The sequence below is a fragment of the Coregonus lavaretus genome (genome assembly GCF_964263955.1).
Source record: "Coregonus lavaretus genome assembly, chromosome: 21".
Classification (NCBI taxonomy): Eukaryota; Metazoa; Chordata; class Actinopteri; order Salmoniformes; family Salmonidae; genus Coregonus; species Coregonus lavaretus.
Window position 1 is genome coordinate 2,795,195 of NC_140008.1, and position 23,842 is coordinate 2,819,036.

A 23,842-nucleotide genomic window follows, 5' to 3' on the forward strand; every position below is an offset into this window, starting at 1 on the left:
TAATAGTTTTCAAGCCCTGCCACATCATAGACTGTTCTCTCTGCAACTCCTGGCTTGGTTTCCCTTTGTAATCTGTGATAGTTTGCCAGACCTGCCACATCTGACGAGTGTCAGAGCCGGTGTAGAAGGATTCGATCTTAGTCCTGTATTCACTGTTTGATGTTTCGTCGGAGGGCGTAGTAGGATTTCTTATAAGTGGCAGCTCTAGCCTTTAACTCAGTGCGGATGTTGTGTGTAATCTATGGCTTCTGGTTGAAATATGTACGTACGGTCACTGTGGGGACGACGTTGTCGATGCACTTATTAATGAAGCCGGTGACTGATGTGGTATACTCCTCAATGTTATTGGATGAATCCTGGAACATATTCCAGTCTGTGCTAGAGAAACAGTCCTGTAGCTTAGCATCAGCTTCATCGGACCTCTTCTGTATTGAGCGAGTCACTGGTACTTCCTGTTTGAGTTTTTGCTTGTAAGCAGGAATCAGGAGGATAGAGTCATGGTCAGATTTGCCAAATGGAGGGTGAGGGAGAGCTGTGTATGCGTTTCTGTGTGTGGAGTAAAGGTGATCTAGAGTTTTTACACCTGTAGTTGTACACTTGACATGCTGGTAGAAATGAGGTAAAACGGATTTCAGTTCATTAAAATCACTGGCCACTAGGAACGTCGCCTCTGGATGAGCGTTTCTTGTTTTCTCATGGCCCTATACAGCTCGTTGAGTGTGGTCTTAGTGCCAGCATTGGTTTGAAGATTAGAACATATTAGGAAAAAAAATATTAGAACAGGTGGTTAACCAGAAACAGTTCAGCTTTCTCTCAGACTAATATGTCTTCCCTCAGACTAATATGTCTTCCCTCAGACTAATATGTCTTCCCTTAGAATAATATGTATTCCCTCAGACTAATGTCTTCCCTCAGACTAATATGTCTCTCAGACTAATATGTCTTCCCTCAGACTAATATCTCTTCCCTCAGACTAATATGTCTTCCCTCAGACTAATATGTCTTCCCTCAGACTAATATGTCTTCTCTCAGACTAATATGTCTTCTCTCAGACTAATATGTCTTCCCTCAGAATAATATGTCTTCCCTCAAACTAATATGTCTTCCCTCAGACTAATATGTCTTCCCTCAGAATAATATGTCTTCCCTTAGAATAATATGTATTCCCTCAGACTAATATGTCTTCCCTCAAACTAATATGTCTTCTCTCAGACTAATATGTCTTCCCTCAGACTAATATGTCTTCCCTCAAACTAATATGTCTTCCCTCAAACTAATATGTCTTCCCTCAGACTAATACGTCTTCCCTCAGACTAATATGTCTTCCCTTAGAATAATATGTCTTCCCTCAGACTAATATGTCTTCCCTCAGACTAATATGTCTTCCCTCAGACTAATATGTCTTCCCTCAGAATAATATGTCTTCCCTCAGACTAATACGTCTTCCCTCAGACTAATATGTCTTCCCTCAGAATAATATGTCTTCCCTCAGACTAATACGTCTTCCCTCAGACTAATATGTCTTCCCTCAAACTAATATGTCTTCCCTCAGACTAATATGTCTTCCCTCAGACTAATATGTCTTCCCTCAGACTAATATGTCTTCTCTCAGACTAATATGTCTTCCCTCAGACTAATATGTCTTCCCTCAGACTAATATCTCTTCCCTCAGACTAATATGTCTTCCCTCAGACTAATATGTCTTCCCTCAGACTAATATGTCTTCTCTCAGACTAATATATTTATTCCCTCAGACTAATATGTCTTCCCTCAAACTAATATGTCTTCTCTCAGACTAATATGTCTTTCCCTCAGACTAATATGTCTTCCCTCAGACTAATATGTCTTTCCCTCAGACTAATATCTCTTCCCTCAGACTAATATGTCTTCCCTCAGACTAATATGTCTTTCCCTCAGACAGTCAGCGGCTCTGTGGGATGAGCTATTGAGAAGGTTCTGAGACTTCATTCAGTGCTTTAACCCAACGGGCAAAGCTGGTTGAAATTATGTCATTACAGCCAGTTTACACCAATTTCAACCAATTAACATTAATCTGGTTGAAAGTATGTAATTTCAAACAGTATTGCCCCCTGGGAAGAACTTCGGATGAGAACACAGGAAGGAAAGGAAAATAAATGACTATTGTTTAGATATTTCTTTATAAAATGATTTGAGCATTTATATATATAACACTTTTTTGACATCAACAAACCTCTCCAATAAACACAATATTATCAGGACCCATACAATCACATTTATAATTTATACATAAACGTCGGACTCAAAGCCCAAATGTAGCAACATTCTTCAGTACTTTTTCAGTATTTGTATATATTTTTAACACCCTTGCAGAGAATTCATTATTATTACGTTCAGCAAACAATAAGGAAAAGAATGGACGTCGCATCGACGAAGATTCATTCAAGCCAATGAACGTTCATGATAATTCAGTGGGTTATTACACAAATGCCATATCCTCTCAAAAGGTAGTTTTCTCACTACTGGCAAGGAAAGAAATAAAGACATATCAAGATTAAAACAACGTTCAATTGTTTAGATTTAAAATGTTATAATCGTCCTCTGCATTATAAAGCAGTGCTGTAATCTGCATTATAAAGCAGTGTTGTAATTGATATTTTTCCTGACGCCAGCGATTTATTTCACATAGACTTTATGTTGTTATTTGTCACAACTCCAAAAAAAATAACTACAGTTTGATACAGCAAGCCAGTGTTATACAAGTCTACATAACTGAAATTGGATGGGGATAGTAGCGACCGTTGCATGGGGAATTATTGCAATGCACATCAAACACAGTTGCTCAATCAATGATGCCCTTGAGAGAAAGTTCACCTTCACGCGTAGAAATAGAACACCAGTCCAAGATGGCCACTGTAGCCAATGTTCATTCTAGAATTCTAGTGTAATTCTGTGCTTACACCTCAATCATGATATATTTTTTTTGGGTCTCTCACGGATACCATGATATGAACATAAAGGTCCACGTTATCACTGGTATGGCACTAGACATATTATTACAAAACGAAGCAGTGAAAGATATGAGGACTATCAGTGGGCTATGAAAAAGCTGTATCAGAAACATTGATTTGAGCAAATTCATGCAACAACGCACATATAAATATTACATTGAGTTCCACTTCACACACACACACACACACACACACACACACACACACACGCTAGTTTGAGTCTTTTCCATAGTCGTTTAGGCCTTACTCAAGAACAAGACTTCGTTTTGTACGCAGATCAGACAACTCCCTGAAAAGATTCTGTCCGTGAAAAATATGGCCTTTTACATCAATGTATCACACAGATCGACGGGCCAAATCCACAATAGTCTCACAGAAACAGTATATATAAAGTACATAAAATGCCATTGATAAGAAATATTATAATATCTATTTATTAATTATTTTTTATTTTTTATTTTTTAAATACTTACAGGTATCAGTGCAATCAGAAAGTGGTATTTCAGACAAGGTTTTAGACCTATGATGTTCACAATATCTGGCTCATTTGTTATTTCAAGTACATTTTTATGAGGTTAGGGAGCCTTAAAGATATAATAACTAGGCCTACAATTTCCCTGAAACTGCTAGGAGTGAAGAATCTAGATGGGTGAGATGGGGATTATATCACAATCTATTACAGATTGCACTGCATTGCCATGAACTGGAAATATATGTTACACTGATATTTTAACCTGCTTGTGTGGAACCAACGCGTGATTTATTTTTTTTGCTCAATATACGTAAATATTTTACATACAGTATCTACTTTTTATGCTAATTTGTGCAAACCACAATGGTATTTCTCTCTCTCTCTCTCTCTCTCTCTCTCTCTCTCCCCCCCCCCCCCTCTCTCTCTCTCTCTCTCTCTCTCTCTCTCTCTCTCTCCCCCCCCCCCCCCCCCTCTCTCTCTCTCTCTCTCTCTCTCTCTCTCTCTCTCTCTCTCTCTCTCTCTCTCTCTCTCTCTCTCTCTCTCTCTCTCTCTCTCTCTCTCTCTCTCTCTCTCTCCCCCCCCCCCCCCCCCTCTCTCTCTCTCTCTCTCTCTTTAGTGGGTGAACTCCCCTAGCTTGGTCCCAGATCTGTTTGTGCCGTGGTTGTTGTAGGAGTTGTCTATGGTCATTGTAGGAGTTTGTGCAAGACAGCACAAACAGATCAGAAACCAGGCTAGAACACGCCACCGCTGCCATAACATGATTATATCTGGGGCCGTATGTATCAAGCATCTCAGAGTAGGAGTGCTAAACTAGGATCAGCCACCCTGTATATTACATATTATTCATCATGATATAAAAGGCTAACCTGATCCAAAATCAGCACTTCTACTCTGATACGCTCGATACGCCCGACCCTGTTCTGTGAGCAGTCTCAATCTGCCCAGGTCTGTCCGGCTGGTTCCTCCTCTACTTTCTCCCAGCTGTCTGGGGCCACCCAGCCTCCGTTGAGCCCAGTTGTAGTGGCCCCGTAACTCTTCCCTGCCCCTATTGCCGCCATGCCACCACTATAGCCCTGTGTGATGTCACCCGTCTCCTCTGCCAGCTCGTCCTCGTCGATGAAGCCACACTTCTCGTCGCTGGTCAGCTCCGGGTCGGCCCACGGCTGCTTCTCGCCCGACGCAAAGATCCCGTAGAAAATGACCCCTCCGTAGTGAACCAGGGCAGCGATGAGGAACACCCACTGCCACTCCTCTCGAGTCTAGAGACAGGAAGTGATGCCAGAACACACAGGAAATGGGAGCTCTGGTGAGTAAGATTTCAAATGTGATTATAACAGGACAAATAAACTTGAACTTGAACTTCTGTTGGCGTGAAGGAACATACTTTGTCTATACATGGTAAACCATAACAATTATAGTGGTGTATTGTGGTTAACCAGTTGGGACTTGTACAACATTTAAGTCACCAGCCGCAACTGTTAAGCACATACCCAAAAAACGACTAGCTTTCTGAAACAGAATGTGCACCTTGTTTTTGGTCATGGCCCCCACGATTAGAGGGCAAACCATCCCTGACAGGGTTCCCACACCGTTAGATATACCCATCAGGATACTGGCGTAGCGGGGGGCGATATCCAGGTGGTTCACATTGAAACCTACAGAGTACATCGTTTTAATGAAAATGGTCAAGAAAGATCAACAGTGCAGTGTATGTGATTTTAAAATCAGAATTTTAGGTTGAGTGAACACACAATTCAACCAGATCATTTATTCTACCTTTATTTGCATATTTGTGCCTTTTTGAGTGAATTGTAGTTACCACCCCATGACTGTGTTTGTTAGCGACAGAGACATGGTTGTTGTATTCAATGCCTTTCGGTCCTGTAGCGTTCACCAAGTGAGTGTCCAAGTGAACGTGTAGCGTTGTTATCTTTCAAATTAAAAAATGTATGACACAAGATTTGAAACAGTATATCAGAATACCTTTATTTGAGGGTTCAGTTACCCCCTAACACAGTGGTCTGAAACGCCACATCAAGCTTGCAAAGTCATGTGTAGTTCCAACAATTGGAACTTTTAATCATCCGCAACCTGCATTGAGAATGACTGCCGGGGTAGGGAAGATTGATTATTAAGACTACCTAAATCATATCAACTGGAAAAGCCATATACTGAAACAAACTTTTTTGAAAATCAACCTGCGATAGAGCATGCTGGGAAATATGATAATGATGTGAGTGGTTTGGAGCAAACATGAATTTGTAATTTTACTCAACAAGCTTGTTCAAGTTTAGCTCACTTCGAGCAGAGTTTGTTGCGTAAACAAACTAACACATTATCTCAAATTCTTGTCCATTTGAAGTCCACTCAATTCACAGAATAACGCGGATTAAGCAATTGTTAAAGGTTGTATTATTTTATTTTTTTTGTGAACGCAGAAATACTGCCTTTAAAAGGTGCATACCCGACAAAGCGCGAAATGATCAAATCCCGGCCTAAAAGAGAGTGTTCAACTTTTAATTGTTTGCAAATCTTTAAAATGTTCTAGTACTCACCTGATATAGCGAAGCCACTGAAGCCGACAGCCATGACCAGGAAAGAGATGGCCACACCCTTGGTGTGAGAGAAACCAACCACAAGAAGCAAGGTGGCCTCCATTCCAAACCCTGCACACAGGCAACAACACACAGACACAGCATTGGTCATTGCCTACCTTTGACCATTTGCATGACATTTTAGTCATTTAGCAGATGCTCTTATCTAGAGTGACTTTCAATCAGTAGGTATAGTAAAACAACCTCATATCACAACCATTGCAAGTGAAACCCACTTTAAACAAGTCACTATCTGCAAAATCAGTGCAAGCAAGAGTAAAGGAAAACCCTATTACTGTTAGTGCGCTTCTTGGCACCTACAGCCTAGTTATTATCCTTGGTGACCTACAGCCTAGTTATTATCCTTGGTGACCTACAGCCTAGTTATTATCCTTGGTCACCTACAGCCTAGTTATTATCCTTGGTGACCTACAGCCTAGTTATTATCCTTGGTCACCTACAGCCTAGTTATTATCCTTGGTGACCTACAGCCTAGTTATTATCCTTGGTCACCTACAGCCTAGTTATTATCCTTGGTGACCTACAGCCTAGTTATTATCCTTGGTCACCTACAGCCTAGTTATTATCCTTGGTCACCTACAGCCTAGTTATTATCCTTGGTGACCTACAGTCTAGTTATTATCCTTGGTGACCTACAGCCTAGTTATTATCCTTGGTGACCTACAGCCTAGTTATTATCCTTGGTGACCTACAGCCTAGTTATTATCCTTGGTGACCTACAGCCTAGTTATTATCCTTGGTGACCTACAGTCTAGTTATTATCCTTGGTCACCTACAGCCTAGTTATTATCCTTGGTGACCTACAGCCTAGTTATTTTCCTTGGTGACCTACAGCCTAGTTATTATCCTTGGTGACCTACAGCCTAGTTATTATCCTTGGTCACCTACAGCCTAGTTATTATCCTTGGTGACCTACAGCCTAGTTATTATCCTTGGTCACCTACAGCCTAGTTATTATCCTTGGTGACCTACAGCCTAGTTATTATCCTTGGTCACCTACAGCCTAGTTATTATCCTTGGTCACCTACAGCCTAGTTATTATCCTTGGTGACCTACAGTCTAGTTATTATCCTTGGTGACCTACAGCCTAGTTATTATCCTTGGTGACCTACAGCCTAGTTATTATCCTTGGTGACCTACAGCCTAGTTATTATCCTTGGTGACCTACAGCCTAGTTATTATCCTTGGTGACCTACAGTCTAGTTATTATCCTTGGTCACCTACAGCCTAGTTATTATCCTTGGTGACCTACAGCCTAGTTATTTTCCTTGGTGACCTACAGCCTAGTTATTATCCTTGGTGACCTACAGCCTAGTTATTATCCTTGGTGACCTACAGCCTAGTTATTATCCTTGGTGACCTACAGCCTAGTTATTATCCTTGGTGACCTACAGCCTAGTTATTATCCTTGGTGACCTACAGCCTAGTTATTATCCTTGGTGACCTACAGCCTAGTTATTATCCTTGGTGACCTACAGCCTAGTTATTATCCTTGGTGACCTACAGCCTAGTTATTATCCTTGGTGACCTACAGCCTAGTTATTATCCTTGGTGACCTACAGCCTAGTTATTATCCTTGGTGACCTACAGCCTAGTTATTATCCTTGGTGACCTACAGCGTAGTTATTATCCTTGGTGACCTACAGCCTAGTTATTATCCTTGGTGACCTACAGCCTAGTTATTATCCTTGGTGACCTACAGCCTAGTTATTATCCTTGGTGACCTACAGCCTAGTTATTATCCTTGGTGACCTACAGCCTAGTTATTATCCTTGGTGACCTACAGTGTAGTTATTATCCTTGGTGACCTACAGCCTAGTTATTATCATTGGTGACCTACAGCGTAGTTATTATCCTTGGTGACCTACAGCCTAGTTATTATCCTTGGTGACCTACAGCCTAGTTATTATCCTTGGTGACCTACAGCCTAGTTATTATCCTTGGTGACCTACAGCCTAGATATTATCCTTGGTGACCTACAGCCTAGTTATTATCCTTGGTGACCTACAGCCTAGTTATTATCCTTGGTGACCTACAGCATAGTTATTATCCTTGGTGACCTACAGCCTAGTTATTATCCTTGGTGACCTACAGCCTAGTTATTATCCTTGGTGACCTACAGCCTAGTTATTATCCTTGGTGACCTACAGCCTAGTTATTATCCTTGGTGAGCTACAGCCTAGTTATTATCCTTGGTGACCTACAGCCTAGTTATTATCCTTGGTGACCTACAGCCTAGTTATTATCCTTGGTGACCTACAGCGTAGTTATTATCCTTGGTGACCTACAGCCTAGTTATTATGCTTTGTGACCTACAGCCTAGTTATTATCCTTGGTGACCTACAGCCTAGTTATTATCCTTGGTGACCTACAGCGTAGTTATTATCCTTGGTGACCTACAGCGTAGTTATTATCCTTGGTGACCTACAGCGTAGTTATTATCCTTGGTGACCTACAGCCTAGTTATTATCCTTGGTGACCTACAGCATAGTTATTATCCTTGGTGACCTACAGCCTAGTTATTATCCTTGGTGACCTACAGCATAGTTATTATCCTTGGTGACCTACAGCGTAGTTATTATCCTTGGTGACGTGGATCAGCGATGTTCTGGGTGTTGAATGTGTTATGAACAGGTTATGAATGCGTTATGTATAGGTTATGAATGTGTTATGAACAGGTTATGAATGTGTTATGTATAGGTTATGAATGTGTTATGAAGAGGTTATGAATGTGTTATGAAGAGGTTATGAATGTGTTATGAACAGGTTAGGAATGTGTTATGAAGAGGTTATGAATGTGTTATGTATAGGCTATGAATGTGTTATAAAGAGGTTATGAATGTGTTATGAAGAGGTTATGAATGTGTTATGTATAGGTTAGGAATGTGTTATAAAGAGGTTAGGAATGTGTTATGAACAGGTTATGAATGTGTTATGAACAGGTTAGGAATGTGTTATGAACAGGTTAGGAATGTGTTATGTATAGGTTATGAATGTGTTATAAAGAGGTTAGGAATGTGTTATGTATAGGTTATGAATGTGTTATAAAGAGGTTAGGAATGTGTTATGAACAGGTTATGAATGTGTTATGAACAGGTTAGGAATGTGTTATGTATAGGTTATGAATGTGTTATGAACAGGTTATGAATGTGTTATGAACAGGTTATGAATGTGTTATGAACAGGTTAGGAATGTGTTATGTATAGGTTATGAATGTGTTATGTATAGGTTATGAATGTGTTATGTATAGGTTATGAATGTGTTATGAACAGGTTAGGAATGTGTTATGTATAGGTTATGAATGTGTTATGAACAGGTTATTAATGTGTTATGTATAGGTTATGAATGTGTTATGTATAGGTTATGAATGTGTTATGTATAGGTTATGAATGTGTTATGTATAGGTTATGAATGTGTTATGAACAGGTTATGAATGTGTTATGAACAGGTTATGAATGTGTTATGTATAGGTTATGAATGTGTTATGTATAGGTTATGAATGTGTTATGAACAGGTTATGAATGTGTTATGAAGTCCTTATGTATCTAAACCTTATCTCTACAGTTCATGATCTTCCAGACATGACGGTGGAAGTTGACAGGATGATCTGTATAGATTATGAATGTGTTACAAAGTCTCTATGTAGCCCTTATGAAGTCCTTATGAAGTCCTTATGAAGTCCTTATGAAGTCCTTATGTAGCCCTCACCTCCACAGTTCATGATCTTCCTGACGGTGGTAGTAGACAGGATGTTCCTGCTGCGTAGCCAGTCAGCCAGCTGTCCTCCGATGGGCACGATTATGGTCATCACCAAGTGGGGCAGGGCCGACACCATGCCCACCTGACAACACAAACATCAACAATAGGAATAACATTAAGGGGCATGATGATGGTCATCAGTAAGTGAGGCAGGGCTGACACCATGCCCACCTGATAACACAAACAGTAAACCATAAACATTTAAAGTTTCAAGTTGACTGTAATTAACATCAACATGGCAGTCAATGCAAACTGACAATCCATGAAATGGCCTATCTAGATACATATTGGTTAAGTGTCAAAGTTCCTTTCAGAAGTCTGTTTCCAACATTTGTGTATTTTCTCCTTGTATGTTGTTATGTGTTGAGATCTTTCAAATGCAGATTAGTTTGTCATTCATGGGCTTGACATGTTCCCATGTATCATGATGGGATAATGTATCATGATGGGATAATGTATCATGATGGGATAATGTATCATGATGGGATAATGTATCATGATAACAATAACACTGCAGGGTGCGAGGGAGGACAAAACCGAGATATCATCTTTCAAGCTGCACCTCTAAATCCATCCTCCAATATGACAGCTCAAAATGTATATCCCCCAAAAAAGTGATTCTCCCAGAACAAATCTTAGTACGAGCTTTAACCCCTGACCCCAATATCACACCCCAGGCTATAATTCACACCCTGATCCACAAGAGGCCAGAGATCCACCCAGCACCTGAATTACGCCTGTCAGAACTGCCTGAGTTATATCGTCTCCCTGGGAACAACAATCTATTCAAACTATTCATTGCACTACTTTTGATCAGAGCCCTGGTTTAAAGTAGTGCCCCCAATAGGGTTGCCATTTGGGACGCAGACCAGAATGTGTCTGTGTTTGGTGTCTAGGGGACATTTACCCTCAACGTTACGAAGTGGAAATGAAATCCAACACTGGTACTCCGTGCAGCAATTGATATGCCCCCTGTAACACTCGGTGATGTACAATGCATTTGACACAATGGTTCTGATACAACAGATTTTTTTTTTATTTGAACGTCTGATGAGTTTTGTCTGCACGGTATGTGTTACACAAATCAAGCCAACTATTCATACCCGGCTGGCATTGTGAGTGAATGGCTCGTCATTTTACCTTGCTGATCTCAAAGCCGAACACCTCCTCGAAGTAGGCTGGCTGGCTGATGAGGAGCAGGTAGAAGGTCCAGCTCCTGCAGAAGTTGGCCACGATGATGGCATAGACGGGCATTGAGGTGAAGAACTTCCTCCACGGAGTCTTGTATTTCTACAGCCATAGGTGTAATAGCAGAGCACATGTCAGTTAGTTGGATAGGTGGAGCAGGAGGAGAAGAGAAGGAGAGGAACTCACGCTAGCCGGACCGAATAGTTCTTGACCCTCTCCGATGCTCTCCTCGATGTAACGTCTCTCCTCGGCGGTGATGGTGGGGTGAACCTCTGGGCTCTCATAGGACACCAGGATCCAGAACATGTACCAGAACATCCCAAAGCAGCCTAGAGAGAGAGACAGAGAGAGAGAGAGAGAGAGAGAGAGAGAGAGAGAGAGAGAGAGAGAGGAGAGAGAGAGAGAGAGAGAGAGAGAGGGAGGTAGAGAGAGAGAGAGTAAATCTGATTAATAAAATATGAGGTATATGGATATTTATGGTTTATTCCATTTTTTTTAAATCACTTAATCAACAGACAAGCAAAAAAACTAAAATAGACAATCTTTGTCTCAAAAAGGATCCCCTAGGACAGATGTAGGTATTTTAACTATGAACAGTGAATTAGCCAGGGTGGTCCACTCAGTACCAATTGGCACTGTTTTTCCAGCTGATGAACTTACCATACAGATAGAAGACGGAGGACCAGCCAGAGTACTGGACCAGGATCCCAGCCAGAGGCATGGCTATCACAGCACCAGCATAGGATCCACAGAAGGACGTGGTGGCCAGACGGCTCCGCTCCAGTGGTGGGGCCCACTTACTCCAGATGCCATGACAGGCTGGGTAGGTCACTCCCTATGGAGGAACACAGAAAATATGGCAATCCTGTTGACCAGACAGACAGACTGGACAGAGAAACGGACAAACCGACCGACCGACAGAGTGGGTCAATGTAGTCCAGTCCAGACGGACAGACAAACCGACCTACCGACAGACTGGGTCATGTAATTCAGAGTGGGTCATGTAATTCAGTCCTGCATTAATTCCTCTCTTATATCCTGACCTTAAAAACGACGTGGACAATTTCCAAATGACTTAACCAAATAGGATTTAATATCTTCAAACAAATATTCAGTATTAAATCCGATTGGGATGAGTCAGTGTATGTAAATGGCACTGACAACTGAGCAGCCAGTTTCTCTCATTAGTCAAATACAAGCAAGATAATTATATCTTATCAAAAACTAACTGACATGACACATCTGAGCTGAACTTTCCTAATCTGGATAAATGGGTTGAGGTGGGACTGTATGCTGTGTCTTACATGGCACCCTATTTGGCCCTGGTCAAAAGTAGTGCACTGCTTAAGGAATAATATATATGGAATAGGGTGTCATTTGAGACTCCATATGGAATAAAGTGCCATTTGAGAATATATAAGGAATAAAGTGCCATTTGAGACTATATATGGAATAGGGCACCATTTGAGACTATATATGGAACAGGGTGTCATTTGAGACTATATATGGAATAAAGTGCAATTTCAGACTATATATGGAATAGGGTGCCATTTGAGACTATATATGGAATAGGGTGCCATTTGAGACTATATATGGAATAAAGTGCCATTTGAGACTATATATGGAATAAAGTGCCATTTGAGACTATATATGGAATAGGGCACCATTTGAGACTATATATGGAATAAAGTGCCATTTGAGACTATATATGGAATAGGGCACCATTTGAGACTATATATGGAATAGGGTGCCATTTGAGACTATATATGGAATAGGGTGCCATTGAGACTATATATGGAATAGGGCACCATTTGAGACTATATATGGAATAGGGTGCCATTTGAGACTATATATGGAATAGGGTGTCATTTGAGACTATATATGGAATAGGGTGCCATTTGAGACTATATATGGAATAAAGTGCCATTAGAGACTATATATGGAATAGGGCACCATTTGAGACTATATATGGAATAGGGTGCCATTTGAGAGTATATATGGAATAGGGTGCCATTTGAGACTATATATGGAATAGGGCACCATTTGAGACTATATATGGAATAGGGTGCCATTTGAGAGTATATATGGAATAGGGTGCCATTTGAGACTATATATGGAATAGGGTGCCATTTGAGACGCAACCTGAGACTGAGTCAGCCAGGGCAGACTCAAGCTAACGAGCCTACTTCGCCACAAAAAGAAAATTGCTCCCATACATTTTCAATTACTCAGTAAGTGGCACACAATCAACTATTGATAGACACAAATTGCTTGGGCTTGCTGTGGGAGTCACCCTGAAATGCTAATGTTTAATTTGCAGTAATAAGTCGATGCACATGGAGCACATGGAGCACAGACACAGACTGCTTCTGTTTCTCTACTGAGGGATGGAGGGATGGAGAGATGGAGAGATGGAGAGATGGAGAGGGATGGAGAGGGATGGAGAGATGGAGAGATGGAGAGATGGAGAGATGGAGGGATGGAGAGATGGAGAGGGATGGAGAGGGATGGAGAGATGGAGAGATGGAGAGATGGAGAGATGGAGAGGGATGGAGAGGGATGGAGAGGGATGGAGAGATGGAGAGATGGAGGGAGAGGGATGGAGAGATGGAGGGATGGAGGGATGGAGAGATGGAGAGATGGAGAGGGATGGAGAGGGATGGAGAGGGATGGAGAGATGGAGAGATGGAGGGAGAGGGATGGAGAGATGGAGGGATGGAGGGATGGAGAGATGGAGAGATGGGGGGATGGAGGGATGGAGGGATGGAGGGATGGAGAGATGGAGAGATGGAGAGATGGAGAGGGATGGAGAGGGATGGAGAGATGGAGAGATGGAGAGGGATGGAGGGATGGAGGGATGGAGGGATGGAGGGATGGAGGGATGGAGAGGGATGGAGAGATGGAGAGATGGGGGGATGGAGAGATGGAGAGATGGAGAGATGGAGAGGGATGGAGAGGGATGGAGAGGGATGGAGAGATGGAGAGATGGAGAGGGATGGAGAGGGATGGAGAGATGGAGAGATGGAGAGGGATGGAGAGGGATGGAGAGATGGAGAGATGGAGAGGGATGGAGAGGGATGGAGGGATGGAGAGATGGAGAGATGGAGAGATGGAGAGGGATGGAGAGGGATGGAGAGATGGAGAGATGGCGGGAGGGAGGGAGGGAGGGAGGGAGGATTCTATTCATAGAACAGGAGCATTAAAAAATGAAAAATAATACTAAAGGAAGGATGATCTTCAGACTGCCGGGGCGGCAGGTAGCTTAATGGTTAAGAACGTTGTGCCAGTAACTGAAAGGTCGCTGGTTCTAATCCCCGAGCCGACTAGGTGAAAAATCTGTCGATGTGCCTGTGAGCAAGGCACTTAACCCTAATTGCTCCTGTAAGTCGCTCTGGATAAGAGTGTCTGCTAAATGACTGTAATGTAAATGATAGTAGTATTTCACTGCTGCTACATCATCCTTTCATTCTCTATTTGGTTTGATGATGACGTCACTTTGTTGTCCCGTCTTTTGTTATGTTTCTTTATATGTGAACATCCCTACGTCTCCCCCCCCCCCCATATTTCCCAGGTATGTTTCTTGTTTGCTCTAAAGCTCAGGGTCAGGTATGAAAGAGTCTAAGTGCTTCCCCACAAAAACAGTTACACGGATAGAACGATGCTGCATTTTAAAGCGTGCACATTTTAAAAATGCATTATCTGTGTACCTGTGTACACAGTAGACTTCCATTAACACTAATGCTTTAGTGATATGGTATACCGGTCATGTGACCTCTGTGATGATCTTGAATGAACATCAAACGTCTAGAAATAGACACTCTCCATAATACTGAGCCACAACTAGGGCGTCCAATAAGAACAGTGCTGCATTCTACAACCAGTCCTACAGTATTTAACTGTATTATTTGGAGTAATGGGAAGCAGAGAGGCATCTTAGTTAGCAGCAGAGACGTGTCTTGTGGACCTTTCTCGTGTTATTGATTTGTACATACCTATTGGTTTCTTTTAATGCTGATATGCATAATTAATGACCAGGTCTCCCTTGGGGAATAGGTATTCTGACGTCAGTGGAAGGTTAAACAACGAGTGTTGGTGTAGGACACAGAATGCTGTAAGAAATCCCCATCCAACCAAACCAACCAATCAGCAGCCCACGGTTTTACCTCCACCAGACCCTGTAGTATCCTGACGCAGATGACGCAGCGGTAGTCCACCCGAGCCGCGGAGGGGATGAGCATGTTGAGGGTGGACGTCAGGAAGATGGCTAGGCCAAACACTCTATGAACAAAAGGGGAAAACAATTGAAACACTATTTGTAATCCATCCAATCCCAATCCCATACATTAGCTGTCCCTAGCATATCAATTGAATGAATACTGTGCTTTAAACCGAAGTGGACATAAAATACTGTACATGGAATGATGTTCCAACAAAATGGTTTCATTATTATCATATTTCATCTACAGCTAAAATATTCCTGTTTACGCTCTATTTATTCTAACTATCATGCTGGACGTTTAAAACGTAAAATAATCAAGAAATTAGAAAAGAAATAACCAAACGCCTGTAGCATACTGAAATAAAACGTGTTAATTTCAGCTGAAGCTTCGTTTAGGGGTGAAATGAGAAGGTGAGGACAGAGTCTGTCTGCTACAGCAGAAGGTGCTCAGCTGGTCCCTGCTGAATTACACTAAACCAATAGAACATTTCTCATCTCAATCCTGTCTCAATGTGGATAGGAATATAATATAATACATTTACATTTACATTTTAGTCATTTAGCAGACGCTCTTATCCAGAGCGATTTACAGAATAGAATATTGCCTATTTCCACAGACATTATTTTCTTATGGTTGTGTATATAGCCTATAATGTTGTCTAATGAAAGGTGAACATTTAATTTAAAGCAACAATTGGTAATTAAAATTATAGGCCTACTTGTTCATTTTTATATCTTCCTATCTTGTGAACACACGAGTGCACATAACATGTCTCGCATTACTACTACCCGTTGCCATGCCTCCCACCGAAGAAAAAAACAAGATTCGACACGGAAGTCCCGCGGGAGCTCATTATCACGAGGATGCACGAGGAGGCACGCCTCGCCGCCACTAATAGAATCCCCAATATCTGGCGCGAGGTCAGAGCCTAACCCCCCCCCCCCTCCCCCGCGACACCGCTAAATCCACCCGTCTGACATCCGCATCTGGCTTTAGCAAGTGTCTGCTTCAAACTGAAACTATGTTCTCTGCTTATACATCTCACAGGTAGATAGATGAGAAGCAGCTAGAATTGAACAGGAAGGAATATACTATAATAACTTTATTTGGCCTACTTTTTTCCCAAAGGAAACTTCACTATAGATACATGTTATACTATTTAATATGGTTAAAATCAAATTTTCTGATGACATTTACCTGTTTGCTGCTAGTCGTGAGCATATCCACCCTCCGGGTATTTGTGTGACGATGTAACCCCAGAAGAATGAACCGTGGATCATCCCCACCGTCTCTGGATCCCAGTTGAACTTCGCTTTCTTCCCAAAACCAAACAATAACACGTAGAAACACAAGGGTGAGTTATTCATGAACCATATGCATAACAATGTCCTGATTGTCCTCTTTTTCATAAACATCGACTCAAATTGTGTGAAATGTTTCAAATAATACTGTCATACAGGCGTTCGATTCTTATAAGGTCATTCCAACAAGAATGTTGCTTGGGCCAACAGAAAGGGATGGAAAAAGGATCAAAGTTTGAATTCCAACTCTATTCATTTGCGAATTTAAGTTTGCAAACATTATGCCCTATCCTAAAAGTCGTGATGACTGCGGGGCTTATGTGGGCTATGGTGTCTGTTTGTTGGATGACTCATTCAATTGAAATCGTGCCTCGCTATCTCATATGCAGAAGAAGAGGGGGGCGGGGACTGGGTCATATGGTTCCATTCCAAGTGCCAACCAATTCACTGCCTATATAGCGCACTGCTTTTGACCAGGTCCCATAGGGAATAGTGTGCCATTTGAGGGGCCCTAGGGTTCTGGTAAAAAACCAGTTCACTATGTATGGAATAGGGTGCCATTTTGGACGGATTGGCCCTGATCAAAAGTAGTGCATTATGGAATAGTGTACCATTTGAAACGCAGAAAATATGATAGGCACCTCTGTGATGACGATCTTGCCGTCCTTGTGCATGGTGCTGTTATTGACCATGCCTACGATAGCCACGCCCAGGTTACACCGGATGCCGAAGGAGATGCAGAATCCGAGGCCGCTCATGATTGCGATGATGTAACGGCGCGGGAGGCCGAAGCACGTGCAGTCACATAAAGGCGGTTTCTTCTCTCGTTGCTCCGACGGCCGTCCGTCCTCCGTTAGCTCGATCACCTCACCTGTCTTCTGACGTTTCTCCACCACCCTTTAGACCAAACAAGCACCAGTAGGACTATTAATAACATCCTTTATTTCCTTGAAAAAAATTCTCCAAATATTTGGCTATTCTTGCAATTATCAGGCCTATTTAAAAGTTATATGGCAAACAGTTTAAATTGAATAGGTCTATAGGCTAAGTTAATTAACAGTAGATAGATAGCTATGGTGAGGAAGAGGGGACATTTCGTTGTATTATAGGGTAAAAAATAAGGATATATACATTTATTTCATGTAATCCACTTATTTTGAACGTTTGAAGGAATTCTTGAAGATCATTCGATTGGTATGAAAAAAGTGTTAATGCTCTAAATTAGACAGAATTACTTTCTGTTTTTGTCTCTTAAAAAAAATAAACTTGAGAAAAAATATTGTTTTTCTTCAAATATTGAAACTCAATTTCAAATAGCCTGGAAAATTGTAGTAATTTTACTCTGAAGTGCAAATCAAGAGTAGAGTGCTGATGTTAATCGCGATACTATAACACAGTCCCGTGTAGCTCAGTTGGTAGAGCATGGCGTTTGCAACGCCAGGGTTGTGGGTCCGATTCCCACGGGGGACCATGCACTACCAACTGAGCTACCCACGGGGGACCATGCACTCACTAACTGTAAGTCGCTCTGGATAAGGGCGTCTGCAAAATGTAAATTTAAAAATTTTACCATTCAATGTTCCGTTGAACGTTTAATTTCCACCTGTTCTAAGAATGACAGCTTGGCTAAATGAATACAATAAAACGACCTTCATACCGCATTGCAGCAGCACTTACATTTATGCTACATTTGGACATTAGTCTGTGTCGGTATACTGAGAGCTCAATAAGATAACCAATTAAATGTATAAATATCGAGTTTTGAATTTTATTAGATTAAAATGTAAGATGTATCATAACAAATTATAGGCTACTAAATTCGATAGATGTGATAAGATAAGATTGCATAGGAAAACCAAGAGTCTTTCTGCCAACATTGAATTGTGTGATGTATCACGGCATTACTATTCAGTGGAATGGTTAACATCTCCAACCACAGGGAATAGAAACACTGGAATGAATAAACCACGAAAAAAAAAACAGATGTTTAAAAAAATAGATGTTTGATTGCTAATAAAATGCAGTGTAAAACATTTTTATTAGCTCTTAAATTGTATATGTGTTTTACAATTTTGTTCCAATCAATCATCAATATTTATAGTGAAAATCACATTATTTTCAGTCACGAAAAACGAAATTAATTAGCCTAAATTATGCTTTTGGAAAGTCATGTGTTTCAATCTAGCCAATTTAGAATGATCATTTTTTTCTATTATTTTAAACGATTCGATCAAAACCTGAATTTAGAAACAATAAATGTGATCACCATGGTAGCCTATATATATCGAGTATTTTCTTCAACGGAGTAGCCTACAATCTTCCTGTAAAAATCTATTCCCTGATTCCAATGCAGTGTCGCATTTTACACCACCACAAAGAACAGAGTGTGTTCCATGACAGTTGATATCAAACAGATCGATTTTGATTAATACTGATGAATATATAATGTAACAGATATCCCCGACCCCTTGTGTCACGACGCGTTCTGTTGCATTAATTATTTAAAACACAACCCTCACTCTCCCGGGAAATAACAGATCCTTAAATATTCGACCACTCTGATATTATTGTGCTTTTCCAATTCCTGTCCTGTTGATAATTCATCTAAAAATATGTGTTTTTCTCTTTTGAATTTAGTCCAGAATCACAGCAACCAATTTGCAAGTGAGATTTATTTTCTCATTGGTTTTTGGTGCAAGTGAGATTTTATTTCTCATGGGGTTTGGGTGCTAGTGAGATTTTTTTCTCATTGCCTGGATGAGACAGGAGGCAATTCACACCTGCATTGCATATGGATATATAGTTTAACATTTCAATTCCCTATTTATTACCGAGGTGAAAAGTAGACAGAGCGTAAGGGGAAGTGTTCGAGATATTTTCTTTACCTGTACAGATGGCCGAAGGTCTTTCCTGCCAAATTCTTCAGCCCTTCTTTACTGGGCGGGAAAGCCCGATGCTTAACGGGTTCGGGTTCGGATTCCATGATTCCAAATTCTTCTTGATTTCAGCTCGATTTCTTTGATATTACGATAAAGAATTCAAATAGGGAATATTGTTAAACATATTTGGTCAAATGTTATTCCGAATTATGTGCCTCTTTCTGGGAAGAAAATCGAGGTTTAGACATCCAATGCCAGGTGTATTGAATGAGCTGAGAAAAAACGATTATATTGCAGAATTAGGCGAACAATCTGATATGGTATGGTTTCACAGTCACAAAACAGCAGTCTGATAAATCTTCCTTTGCCTTATGCAATGTACATCCATTCAGTGCCATCTTGTAGGCTACAGATCCCAGTCAATTGGTTTAAAAAAAGTAATAATCACCCTTTTGATAAGGTTTGAAATGTATCCATAATATGATAAGATCAAGAGAGAAAACAACGTCGATGATTATGCGGAAAAGTCCAAAATTGTATGGCTATTTTCCAGTGGAAGAAGCTCCACTCTCCCTTATCTTTCGTGAGGATCTACGGTGAGGCAGGTGGCGGTTAGGAGAACATTCAGCACCACGGAGAGCGAACGGCTGCGCGCGTCCAGTCAGCTGTGTCACGTACCTGTCGACAGCTCCACTCAGCGGCGCGCGATACACAACACATGCGCACACTCCTCTCTCTTCTCTACCAGGGGTTTTCTAGTTGTTGTTTTTTTAACCAATGAGGGTGTATTCATATTGGCAAGGTTGATGTAGATTAAGTTACACACTTCGTGACTAAAGCATGATTATTGTTTAGCCTGAAAACATAAACGTTTGTCCTCAGTTTAGAGCCTCTGTAGACCCTAGTCAACTTTTCAATTCCTTCCTTTCTCTCCATCTCTCCATCTCTGGCGGTTAACAGAGTGATATTTCAAAGGGCCATTCCAGGGCTCTGGGGGGGGGGGGGGGGGGTACTATGGTAACCAGATTACGTGAATCAAGTCCTCTAGGGCAGGGATCATCAACTAGATTCAGCCATGGGCCGATTTTGTCTTGAGCGGATGGTCAGGGGGCCGGAACATATTTACAAATAATTTGTAGACTGCAAATTGACCACAAGAAGCCCAAACAGATATCAAATTTAACTAAATCATAATCGTTTCAAACCCTGCTTACATTTGCATACGATCACATATATCTCTCTATTATGCCTGAGAATATTTTGGAACAGATTTCAAAAATTAAAATCACTTGGAGCTGATTTGCTGGTGTTTTTACAGTATTTTATTATTTATATTTTCGTAGCTCAAAATGCAATTGGAAATATTGCCTTGGAAAACACATGGATGATGAACTAGCTATCTACTAGGGAAACGTAATCACTGGGAATGCAAATAAGAGTGTACTACTTATAGGAACCGCACAGAAGAAGCGTTGCGTTGAAAAGCATGCGGCTGCTTACAGGGCTACAGCAACATCAATGGACACGATAAGAAATCATCTGGCTCTCAGAAAAACCCTCAGGACTGATTCAACAGTTTTATTGACGTCTAATTGACTGAGTTATTGAATATGTGCCATGAAAGTGACATGCATAAAATGTCCATGCTCAGTACAAAACAAAGTAACAAACATATACAGATTAAAAAAAATATGTGAGTACAGATCAAAGACAGACAACTGTAGCAAACATTTATTGAAAAATATCTACATCAGAAACAAAGTTTACACAAATATGCTGCATGCATTCAACTACAGTCCTGGTCAAAAGTTTTGAGAATGACACAAGTATTAGTCTTCACAAAGTTCGCTGCTTCAGTGTTTTTAGATATTTTTGTCAGATGTTGCTATGGTATACTGAAGTATAATTACAAGCATTCCATAAGTGTCAAAGGCTTTTATTGACAATTACATTAAGTTTATGCAAAGAGTCAATATTTGCAGTGTTGACCCTTCTTTTTCAAGACCTCTGCAATCCGCCCTGGCATGCTGTCAATTAATTTCTGGGCCACATCCTGACTGATGGCAGCCCATTCTTGCATAATCAATGCCTGGAGTTTGTACGAATTTGTGGGTTTTTGTTTGTCCACCCGCCTCTTGAGGATTGACCACAAGTTCTCAATGGGATTGTCTGGGGAGTTTCCTGGCCATGGACCCAAAATGTCGATGTTTTGTTCCCTGGGCCACTTTGTTATCACTTTTGCCTTATGGCAAGGTGCTCCATCATGCTGGAAAAGGCATTGTTCGTCACCAAACTGTTCATAGATGGTTGGGAGAAGTTGCTCTCGGAGGATGTGTTGGTACCATTCTTTATTCATGGCTGTGTTCTTAGGCAAAATTGCACTCACACCTGCCTGCTGCCATTCCTGAGCAAGCTCTGCACTGGTGGTGCCTCGATCCCGCAGCTGAATCAACTTTAGGAGACGGTCCTGGCGCTTGCTGGACTTTCTTGGGCGCCCTGAAGCCTTCTTCACAACAATTGAACCTCTCTCCTTGAAGTTCTTGATGATCCGATAAATGGTTGATTTAGGTGCAATCTTACTAGCAGCAATATCCTTGCCTGTGAAGCCCTTTTGTGCAAAGCAATGATGATGGCATGTGTTTCCTTGCAGGTAACCATGGTTAACAGAGGAAGAACAATTATTTCAAGCACCACCCTCCTTTTAAAGCTTCCAGTCTGTTATTCTAACTCAATCAGCATGACAGAGTGATCTCCAGCCCTGTCCTCGTCAACACTCTCACCTGTGTTAACAAGAGAATCACTGACATGATGTCAGCTGGTCCTTTTGTGGCAGGGCTGAAATGCAGAGGAAATGTTTTTTGGGATTAACTTCATTTTCAAGGCAAAGAGGGACTTTGCAATTCATTGCAATTCATCTGATCACTCTTCATAACATTCTGGAGTATATGCAAATTGCCATCATAAAAAACTGAGGCAGCAGACTTAGTGAAAATTAATATTTGTGTCATTCTCAAAACTTTTGACCACGACTGTACACCGAGGGTCCTGAAAAGCAGAGGCAGCTTATGCCCAGTCCTATGAGCTGAGGAGAAAGACAACTAACCACAGACATGGTCTCCTTCCAGGTCGTCTTTATTGCAGTCATGCTGAGCATCTCTAGTAAGACTTCTCCAGTCGTGGTGACCGAGATCTGATCATCTGTGTGGTCCAGCTGCAATAAAGACAATCTAGAACACACCCACCTGCCAAGTATTCCCCAATCAAGGGAGGCCGTGGGGAGAGGACGGATTTTTAAACTATTGTATCATGGTCTCTTCCTTCAGCATTCACAGTGGAGCGACAGCAGCCAAGCCCTGGCCATGCCCAATGGTCCTCTGGTTTCTCTCTCTCTCTCTCTCTCTCTCTCTCTCTCTCTCTCTCTCTCTCTCTCTCTCTCTCTCTCTCTCTCTCTCTCTCTCTCTCTCTCTCTCTCTCTCTCTCTCTCTCTCTCTCTCTCTCTCTCTCTCTCTCTCTCTCTCTCTCTCTCTCTCTCTCTCTCTCTCTCTCTCTCTCTCTCTCTCTCTATCTCTCTCTCTCTCTCTCTCTCAAACATCCCTGTTACTGACGTCACACGACTCACCCGAGTGCTGCCTGGAACTCTAAACTGTCGTCCCAAAAAAGCAGCTACACAGCGGGTTGACGCAGGTGTTCAGGCTACATAGACAGATCTCCAGGGAGAATGAGAGGTCTACGGGCTGCCAGGATGCAGACAGCCATTCGCATCATGATGGATGCATTCCTGGTCAGGTGGTAGGACAGGGCGAAGAGGATGAGCATGACTGTTAAGACAAGGGTCAGACGGAGACGTCGCCCCCTGCTGTGGTGGAGGTGTTTCTGCGGGTCGGCGGCTGCGGAGGTGGAGCCCTCTGACACTGCGGCGACAGACAATAAAAAGCAGGAGGTGTCGCTCATACCAACATTTTGGAGAGGTATTGTTTGACGGAACAGTAAACTTCTGTAAAAATAAATAAATTTAGTCAGTCACACAATCTACTCTTCCGATAATTAAAAGGGGAAGTTCAGGATTTTACAACCTGATTGTACAACTTCAGGGTTTTTCACCCTGAAAGTAGTCTATGGGCCAGGAGAAACTGTAATCCATGGTTCGGTTAAACAGTCACCACAAACCTCAGCTAACTTTAGCCACCACTGGCTAACAATCATTGAAAGTGCTAGTATTAGAAAACTGAAACATAGATTACAGGCGGTCCTCTGGAGCTCAGTTGATAGAACATATACAGTTTCTCCTGACCCATAAACTACTTCCAGGGTGAGAAGCCGTCTAACATCACGTTGTAAAATCCACTTGCAGACACAGCAGTAACATATGGAGGTTTGAGGGAAGAGGAAGCAGGTGCAGGAGCAACAGAGAGAGTAGG

The 23,842-nt window shown here is 41.6% G+C and overlaps 1 protein-coding gene across 1 annotated transcript; it reads right to left on the bottom strand.

Annotated features, from left to right (window-relative positions):
* Positions 1-4,394: 4,394 nt before the first annotated feature.
* On the bottom strand, positions 4,395-19,528 carry LOC311148403 (vesicular glutamate transporter 2.1-like; the record flags this gene model as incomplete). The annotated part of the gene is made up of 11 exons (XM_084185371.1): positions 4,395-4,721; positions 4,990-5,117; positions 6,018-6,128; positions 9,786-9,918; positions 10,977-11,126; positions 11,211-11,353; positions 11,685-11,859; positions 15,188-15,302; positions 16,442-16,560; positions 17,187-17,442; positions 19,431-19,528. The coding sequence occupies 11 exons, from the start codon at positions 19,526-19,528 to the stop codon at positions 4,395-4,397; spliced, it is 1,755 nt and encodes a 584-aa protein (XP_084041497.1).
* Between the last annotated feature and the right edge of the window lie 4,314 nt (positions 19,529-23,842).